Genomic DNA, 10,137 nt, shown 5'->3' with positions numbered 1-10,137 from the left:
TCTAAGTGGCCAGGGACCACTGTCCTGGATCAGACCTGCCAGTACACATGCCTGATCCACACCCTGCCAGGGTCTCAGCACCGGACGCTACACCTGGGCTTCCTTGACCCCAGATGAGTCCCTGACACACCCATCTTTTGTGCCATTTTCCCCATATCTCTGTCAGTTGTCCACCAATATGGACATATTTGGTATTGTTAGAAAGCTCTTATCAGGGCTGTTTTAATATAATTTTGGAATGTATTATCTATAATCTGCAGTTGATCTGCATATCTGCGGATTTCTAACTGCTGGATACGGTTTTTGTTTCAAACCTCTAAAAATCGACGGATTCTGATCTGGATCCGGACCAATCCGATCCGCTAGGAGCCCAACTTCTGACACCAGCCTCATATGTGTCCTATCAAGCAATTGACTAGCAGTCAGCATAACAACATTTCATTTGTTAAGCTTACTGTACTGGCACGACCAACAACCGGTTCCCACAGCCTCCGGGAGTTGCCGGAGGCTGCTAATCAATTCAATCCAAGGTCCTCGCGTGACGCGTGGTCTATTCCCACGACATGTGAATCCACATCAGTGCCTCGGGCACCGGGGCATTAATAGAACTTGGGGTGCAGGAGAGCCCAAACTTTGAAATGGACTTTGGGATGCTTTCTGCTGTGTTCCGGTGGCCAGAGCAGAGAGGGCTGACGCATGCATGGGACAAGGGTATGCTCCCACTCAATGCTTCATGCTGCATGCTATGCACCCACACTGGCCAGTGGTGCCGCTGGCGAGATATTCAGCAACAACATCTTGGATTATATTTTTAACATGTATTGCATATCTCAATGGAGGGTCTGCCTTGGAGAAATATATACACATTACTGTCGAATCTGGCCATCTCAGTCCAACCATATTTGTGGGGGTGCCATGTCCATCAGTCTCTCGTCCTTTGCAAGGTTGGCAGGCAACTCCTGACACCTTCCGGACAAGAACAAAGGGACGGATGAACTAAGGTGCAAGGACATTAATTAATGCCTTCACATGGGGTCTTTTCAGTGCGGGAACCTTCAGGCAATCTTTGATGATATCTTTGACTTTGACTCTCTGAAAAACGTCCGGGGTATATGCAGGTTCACCATCAAGAATTTTGTTGCACAAGTCATTCTCATCGTCGATTTTATTGTATGGCCGTTGTCCAGATAGGATCTGGAAGAATAGAATTTGCAAATGTGGGGTCAAATGGGAATCGATGGCACCTACCTCAATAGAAACACAACCGAACGCCCAGATGTCAGCTTCCTTACTGCAGGGGTTAACGCTATTATCCTCCAGAAGCTGTGGAGCTGTATATCGTACACTGCGAAGCCCATGCAGGGCCCCTGTGAACGCGGAACTGGAAGCACCATGGAGAAACGACGACAATCCGAAATCGCACAGAATGGCAATTCCACGGTTTCCCATCATGACGTTTGTCTATTGGCACGATTAACGGGGGCTCAAGTGAGACACAAGTGTAAGTACCGGTTTGAGGTCTCCATGGACTGTGTCATTTGCGTGAAGATGCTTTAGGCCCCAACATATATTGCATATCTGATTGAAGAGGTGAAGTTGAGTATTTCAGTTAGCTACCAAACGAGCATACCAGGTCCTCTCGATCTGCCTCAGGATGCTGCAACAAGTAGGATGTGATATCCCCGTTGGGATACCATGTTGAAATCAAACAAGCTTGTAAACTCCCACTATCATCTACCTGCAACATCCATCCGTGAACCTTGGCTACATTGGGATGTCTCGCTTTATACCATATCCTGGTTTGTTCCATAATTCGCTGGAAATTTCACACTAGTCAGCCACCTCTGCATTTGATAGCAGCAATCAGCGCACATGGACGAATCCCTTTAACACGGCTCCGTCCGAAAGGGTTAGTCGCAGCACTTTCAAGCGAACCGCTTGGTTGTTCTAACCAGTTTTGTCATTAGTGTTGGCTTGAATGGGGAAACGAGACGTACAACTTTACGAAGCCCTTTACACAACTCCCAATGACGGCCTTTGTACACTGGAGAACTCGTGAAGACAACATCTTCGAGGTTAAGTCCCCTATAGTCACTGAGTGCCTCTTCAAGCACCTTTGTGAATGTGGTTGGGTGGGATAATGAAGTTGCCTGGGCAGCATATTCTGGACTGGCAGTAGATCGTCAGATAATTGATGCCTAGGCGGTTGAGAATCATACTCAAGGTTTGTCATTATAGTGTCCATGTCAGGCCGAAGGTTAGCATCGTATTCCATACAACACATTAGTTTTTCTTCCAAGGGACTTGGATCGGTGATTTTGAACGGTCGTTCTCCCTGCTGACTGGCCCAGTAAAGGGCCGTCTGCAGCTGCCAGTGCATCATGTTGCATATAGTTTCATGTGGTTTCTGATTTCGCAAGATCTTCGCATACTTTAATTTGCCGCTACCTGGTGGTGCAGACGACATGCGTACCTCCATAGCAGTACATCCGAAAGCCCAGACATCGCTCTTTTTGGTCCGAAAAGGCATCGGGAGAGGAACAACTCTGGGGCCAGATATCGCAGTGTTCCAACTAAGCTTGTGGAAGTGGCATGCGTGGATACATCGGAGAGAATGGAAGAAAGACCAAAGTCACACAGTTGCGCTTCATTATCACTGATCACGACGTTGTCCTGGTGAGAGTATCGTTCTTCAAGTTCGCCGAACCCCCGACACAGTTACTGACTGGCTTAACATCACCGTGCACTATTCCCTCTGAATGGAGATACTCCAAGCCCTTCCCAATCCCGCAAATCTGGTTCCAACAATTCAGTGATCACCTTGACATCGTGGAAGAAGTTCGTGCTTGCAAGATGTGTGCGATCAACATTAGTATTACCGCGCAGGAATGCGACTGCACTTCCATCCTCGCACCAATTAGAAACTAGGCTTGGGCAAGGTTCATTCTCGTTCTCCAGGTGAAGTAGCCAACCGTGAAGTTGTACAATGTGGCAGTGAGTTAATCGACACCAAATTTTCAACTCGCGCTTCAACCGCTGGGAAGGATATGCAATCTGAGGTCCGCACACACGTACGGAAGGACGCCACATACTTGAATAAATTTAGTTTCCCGTTGCTCGAGATCGACATATTTAAAAACCTTGATACAAACCACCCGCTAAAAGCAGACGAAATAGATTGACCAAAGGTGACGCTTGGAGTCTGGACAGAGACGAACCAGGTTGTAGAAACCTCTATAGATATACCCATAGCCCCCCAACCTCGCGCATTCTCTCGCATCCGAACCACCTGGCCATCAAGATTGCGCTCGTCGATCTCCAGGAGCTGCGTCCTGAGAGATTGCAGCACTGATTGTCCATCCTGGAGCGACATGGGTCGAGGACAGCACCTAGCACACGCTTGCAATGAAAGAATTGAATGCTAGGGGATGCACCTGGTGTTATCGGAGAACAAAGGGGGCGAGTCCCGTTTAGTGTAAGTGCTGGGTTAAGGCGCAGACCCGGCGATAAGCAGGTGGCAATGTCCCGTTTGTTGCATGTGGTCGCGTGATATAGGAGAGGTGGCACTGCCACCACCCACTACACCTGACCTCAGTAGACCTTGCGCAGATTACACTGTTTGGGTTATTGAGGGATGCGGCCTGGGCCCCACTGTACTGCCGACACACACGATTCAGATCCAGGGACATTTCGTGTTGGAGGAACCGTGTGCTATGGGAGGCCGGACGAGTTTTCGTACAGCCACATTCCCACATCCGAGCGAGGGACTCGCCCGGACAGCCACATTCCCGCGGTAGCGTGACTACTTAGTCACAACACCTCTTTTATATTATTTCGGACTGACCCGTGACAGGCCACGGATATATTCATTCATTTTGAATTCATTTCTTTTCCCTCAGTGCTTCACGCATATTAGCTGAGGTTAGTTATAACATTCCTTTTCCTTTACAATTGTAACTTACAATATGTATATTACCTTTAGCTTCACGCTTCTAGGTAATACAATTTAGTTCTTCACGCATATTAGCTGAGACTGAGCTTCATGCTTCTAGTCCAGCTCCGAGATCATAAGTTGCTCATCAACATTTCATTCACATGCCGATTATTTACAGACTGTATTTGCAATACAAATAGCAACTCTGATCACAGCCTTGTGAGGTCTCAGGGGGTTGCTCAGCACACAAGGCCGTAAGTGATACAAAGGTGTGTATTTTACAGTGTGTGTAAGCAGTTAACACTAGGGGTGCCACAGTTTGGTTTGGTTTGGTTCTGGGGCCATTTTTTGAGAACCAGAACCAGAACTGAACCAGTATCTGAACTGAACCAAACTGCATTTTGGTTCGGTCCCGGTTTGATTCAGTTCAGAAGGGTTCAAACAGGCCTGTACCACCAACCAGATAATTGGATTTTTGGTCCATATGGAACTTGCTTTCAGGCCCCAATAGATTTGTCCAAAATTTGCCAGATTTGCACCAGGTGTCCAAGACTCCAAATGTGTGTAGCCAATTTTCCTTTTCAATTTTTTTCGGCCATCTGTCAGGGCATGCCCTGCCTGACCCTGCACCACATCCTGCACCATGCTGCGCTACCGCACTCCCCCATTCCTCCTTTTCTTCTTTCTACTTTCTATCCCATGGTCAACTTCCCCCTCTCCATGTACTACTACACACCTAACCCCTCCTGTTATGGAAATGGAGAATCTTATGGTCCGTGACAGGCAACCAGACCTTGAGGCCCTTTGCTATGGAAATGGGCCTAGACTCCTATAGACCAGGCACACAGGTAAGATATTTCTTACTTCTTCTCACTTCATTCTCTGCCAAACCCCATGCCAAGCTTTCCCACTGGGTTTTGGTGCTGGCTGGGGGATTTGTTGATTTCCAAAGGACTTCCTTTGGCCATTATAACATTTGTATTAGATAGATACAAGTCATATGACATGTATGGTAATTGCCGAGATGTTTTCTCATTATAAAATACAGAACCCAAAAACCTTGTACCGCGATTGTAACATCCTCACCATTGTGCCACCACTGTAAACTCAACCTGTAACCCTGGAACCATGTCCACCTCCCTATTCCTCCTCTCCATGACAAAACCGCAACGAGGAGGGCATTCCCATGCCCAACCTCCTGCTGTCCACTCCCACCAGTCCACTGGGTGGTCGAGTGGTTACTCCCATCCAACCAGAAGTTCCCTATCAGGAACTGTAGCCTATCCCACCTCCTCAGGAGAAGGATATGGTCCAGGCAGCTCCAGGATGCCTGGCCACACACCTGCGGGTCCCACTTCCCACGGTCACCCACTACCGTGCACTGGTCCACCAGCCCGCTTTCCCCAACAACTCCCACTACCGCTATGCTCCCATGAGCGCCAAGTCACCGATAGCCACCAACTGGGAGACTCCCTTTGGGAGTCCCAGTATCCCTCACTACCAGTATGCTCCATTGAGCGCCAAGTCACCGTTAGCCAGACACTCCCAACACACCCACTACCGGCACGCTCCCAGGAGCGCCAAGTCCCCGTTAGCAGACAGCCAGGTGGCTCCCTCAAGGAGCCCACATCATACTCGCTACCGGTACGCTCCCAGGAGTGCCAAGTTACCGATGGCCGACACACAGGTTGTACTCCCATACCCTCATCCTATTCTGCTCTCCCTCCAATGGCTACGCAGCCACCTCCATTAGTGAGCCGAACGGCTCAGGTTGGGTTCCCTGGAACCCATTCCTGTAACACCTCCCCTGATCGCCACACCTGCCGCACACATCCCCACTCACAGAACGGCACACCTCTGGGATCTCCCATGGAGACACCTGGGGAGGTGCAGCTGTGCATGGAGATGACGTGGCTCCTCCCACGTGACCCTGACCGCTTGTATATAATAGCACCTGGGGTGGGAACAGAAGAAGCAGCCTTCTTCTCAACTTCCCACTTCAGACTAAGTGGTCAGGGATGCTCACCCCACAACAAGATCGCTGCTATGCACAGCTGGCACCTACCCCATCTGGTCCCTCACACCAGGACATTGCCGCTTTTGGAGCTGTCCCTGACACCATCCCCAAATGCGTCCAACACAAAGACCTTGATCTTTGAAGCCATGAACAAAATACTTGATGAATGTATGCACAATATCTGTTTATTCAACATCATGGCTGAGGCTACAATCCTTCAATGGTTCTGTGGTTTGGTTTGGTTTAAACCAGTTTGCAATACCCTCCCAACTTGGAGAACCAGAACTGAACTGTTTGGAATCAAATCAGAACCGAACCACAGTTTGGTTCCAGTATGGTTTGGTTCATGGTTCAGTCCCAGTTCGAACTGGTTCTCTGAGAACTGCAGCACCACAAGTTGCTGCTTACCCACTGTCAGGGATGGCACAGGGAGGTGGGGGTAGTGGCGTAACCCTTGACGCTAACAGCCTGGGCAGTGGCAGAGTAACAGGAGCATACAGCAGGGGGCTCTCACTCGGGCTCTGTCCCTGTCTGGCTTCTCAGGCTGAAGCTGAAGCAGTAGTGGTTGTTATTGAAAGGCTAAACTAAACCAAGCTAGGGTACTTGCCTGAAGCAGTAGTGAGAAGAAGGCTACTTCTTCGGTTCTGCTTCTGCTTGGTCTATATACAGGTGGGAACAGATCACATGGGGGTGCCACATCGGCCTGGGCAGAGCCTGGCCATCGCAGGTGGCTCCACGGGTGATCCCAAGTGTTAGAGATACAGGTGAGGGTGCATGTTACATGGAGTACTTGACATCAGACACATCTGTGCTACACAGGGAAGAGGAGAGGTCGTCCATATACAGAAAGAGAGAGAAAGAAAGAAAGGGAAGAAGGGGAGTGGGAGGGTGCAGCACAGAGCAGAGTGGCATGCCCTGACAAGCTTGCTGTCAGGTGTCAGGGGATGGACCCTGGGTCCCCATGACCCCTCTCTACAGTCCACAGCCTGACCTGTAAACACAGCCCATCTCAGGGCATGACTACTGTGGGTAAGAAAGTAAGAAGAAGGTTAACTTCTCACTTTCCCACAGTGGCCCCAATATCAGGAAAACTTCCGGGGATACCTGGAAGTCACAAGTGGGATAAGCTCTGGGGGCCGGAGCATGCAGCACATGGATCATGCAGCGTGGAGGTGTGTGCAGGAAGTGGAGCGGGTCCGGGCTAAGTCAGGGTATGTGCCCTGACATCAGGGGACGACTCACAGGTCCCCATGACCCCCCCATGGCCCACAATCCTAAAGACAAACAGCCCTGTCCAGGGCACACTGCTGTGGGTAAGAAGGTGAGAAGGAAGCTAACTTCTCACCTTCCCACAGTGGCCCAATATAACGAAAACTTCTGCAGATATCTGGAAGTCACATGAGGCCTGAGACCTGGGGCCCAGGGCATCTGGCCACATGGAGTGTCCAGCACAGGGTGCATGCAGGGGGTGCAATGGCTGGGTGTGCATGTGGGTGCAGGTGTGAGTGCAGGTGCAAGTGTGGGTGCAAGTGTGGGTGTGGGCTAGGTCAGGGTGTATGCCCTGACACCTGCTCAATGTTCCAGAGTGCCACTTAGAGCTCTTGCACACTGTGTTGGACTGGTGAACAAGCCAAACAGGGTGCTAGAGGGGCAGCCTGTAGTTGGTTGCAGATGGGTGTAGATGCATCAGGAAACCCCTGAGGTCGATTGATGTGATTGAGACCATTTCAATCTCACATAATTTACAATCACTGCAATCAGGTCCCCTGATTGAGATCACACCAATCATGGGGGTGATTGAGCTCATTGTACTGATTGTAATAATCATACTAATTCTTCTGCATATTCAAGTTCATCCATAAAATTATTCTATTCGAAAATTATGTTATGTACATACAGTCATACTTGGAAAATGTCATATCCATGCATACCCGATCCCAACCCGACTTCCTGACCTCCTCCTTCTCCACCTCCGGAGTCCTACCCTACCGCTGTCCCTTCCAATACTCACCTTCGGTCCTGGCAACACACCTCCTCGTACCTCCCATGCCACCTCCACTCCTCCTTCCCTCTCCTCCCCTATCTCCATCCGCTCTGATACTCACCTCAGACCGAACACCACCCCTTCTGCCACCCTCCTACTACCCCTCCTACTACTCCTCCTACTACTCCTCCTACTACTCCTCTGCTCCTCCCTCACAACACCTCCACCCTTCCACCATCCTCCTACGCATCTCCCGTCCGCTCCGATACTCACCTTCGGACCTGATAACTCTCCTTTCCGCCACTCCTTCCCTCTTCCCTTTCTCCTCTCTCTTCCCTCTGGTACTCTTCCGCCAACCTCCCACCAAGTTACGACCTTCCACCACTGTCCCATACTCTGTACTCGGGCACTGCTCGTACCTTGCTCCGAGCCTCCGTCATAGTCCCTACCTCAGACTTTGACTCCACCTCAGTCTTAGTCCATTGCATTGGTGACCTCATACTACGTAAACACCATTGCCAATATTCCTTGGATTTTCAACCCCACCTCCGTAAGCTCCACAACCTCCGAGCTTCGCAGATCACCTTTGGCACTTTCGCCGCTTGTAATGTATCTCTCACGTTTTCCCCTCATCCCTATTTGGACTGCTGCTTCTTCCCATTCTAGCCAGTTAGTCATCATCCCCACTTCTCCTCATCCTCCTGCCCCTCTGGGCCTTGCCCTCCCTACCTCCTTTCGGATGTATCACAGGTTCTGTCTTATGACCTTCGGTACCGCTCCGCTTCTGTCTTCCCTTTGTTCCCGTTCAGACGTCTTCGTTCCGATTCAGATCCCCTTTGTTTCCTTGTGCTTTTGCCCCCTCCATTATATATATTGGCACTTGTACATACTCGTTTTGGGTTCAGTCCGAAATCGACCTGAATGCCCCCTAGAGACTTCCTGCTCGCCTACTGTGAAATTAACGACCAAATGGACAAACAGCAATGGCACAGCACTCCGCTTGAGTCGCTGAGGCCAAGGTCCTTCCATGCTAAGTCTCCGATTCCACTCCGGAGTCATCTGAATCCGTGCCTCATCTCTAACAGAAAAGAGCCAAGATGCAAGTGTCAGGGACAGCTCCGAAAGCGGCGATGTCCTGGTGTAAGGGACCTGATGGGGTAGGTGTCGGCCATGCATAGCAGCAATCTTGTCGCAGGGTGAGCATCCCCAACCACTTAGTCTGAAGTGGGAAGTTGAGAAGAAGGCTGCTTCTTCTGTTCCCACCCCAGGTGCTATTATATACAGGTGGTCAGGGTCATGTGGGAGGAGCCACATCATCTCCACGCACAGCCACACCTTCCCAGGTGTCTCTGTGGGGGATCCCAGGGGTGTGCCGTTCTGTAGGTGGGGATGTGCATGGTGGGTGCGGCGATCAGGGAAGGGGTTAGGTGTGTAGTAATACATAGAGAGAAGGAAGTCAACTGTAGAATAGAAGATAGAGAGAAAGAAGAAAAGAGAAGAAGGGATGGAGGGATGGAGGAGCAGAGTAGGGTGGCATGGTGTGGGATGCGGTCTGGGGCCCGTGTGAGGTCTTTGGGTAGCTCAGCACACAAGGCCATAAGTGATACAAGTATGTGTATTTTATGGTGGTGTGTAAGCAGTTACCCGGAGGTTCCCGCTTACCCACGTGACTATATGTATCTAATTACATGTGGCTCGGGGTTCGGGGCTATTGCCCTGACATTCTCCCCCCTTGCATTGCATTTGCGATGCATACAAGGTTGATAGTGAGTAAAACAAAGTTTTAATAATAGATTTACATTGAGTTTGGAATTATCAATGAGTGTTTTGTTGTCACCACTTTAAAGTGGGCAATTTTGTACATGTCGGTGAAGGAGAGAGAAAGGGTTTAAGGAATAAGTGAGTGTGGGCCGTCACTTTGAAGTGAACAGTGATACATGGGTATCGCAGGGAGAAAAGTAGTGGAGTTTGTCGAAAATGAATTTCGACCCAAAGGTTGTATGTCTTTGGTGTTCCTCACTTGTTCTGTGAGGGTTCGTGTGTAAGTGGTGTTTACACACAAGTGGTGGTGGATGTGGGTCTTTTGACGGAGTAGAGATTTCCGCAATTGTTACTTGCAGTTCCTCGCATACAGTATTGTGTGTGGGGCCTCGAGTTGGGGGAAGGTGTTTTCACAGGCGCCTCGATGGCGTATTACCATGT

The 10,137-nt window shown here is 49.9% G+C and overlaps 1 protein-coding gene across 1 annotated transcript; it reads right to left on the bottom strand.

The window, feature by feature from the left end:
- Positions 1-996: 996 nt before the first annotated feature.
- Positions 997-1,819, bottom strand: EI90DRAFT_2901911 (kinase-like domain-containing protein; the record flags this gene model as incomplete). The annotated part of the gene is made up of 3 exons (XM_039054076.1): positions 997-1,461; positions 1,510-1,578; positions 1,631-1,819. Coding segments are annotated over 3 exons (723 nt in total), but the record flags the coding sequence as incomplete, so codon positions are not given.
- Positions 1,820-10,137: the final 8,318 nt, after the last annotated feature.

The sequence above is a fragment of the Cantharellus anzutake genome, assembly GCF_015039405.1.
Source record: "Cantharellus anzutake strain C23 chromosome Unknown EI90scaffold_1, whole genome shotgun sequence".
In the NCBI taxonomy this organism is placed as follows: Eukaryota; Fungi; Basidiomycota; class Agaricomycetes; order Cantharellales; family Hydnaceae; genus Cantharellus; species Cantharellus anzutake.
This window is presented reverse-complemented; position numbering and strand designations above follow the sequence as displayed.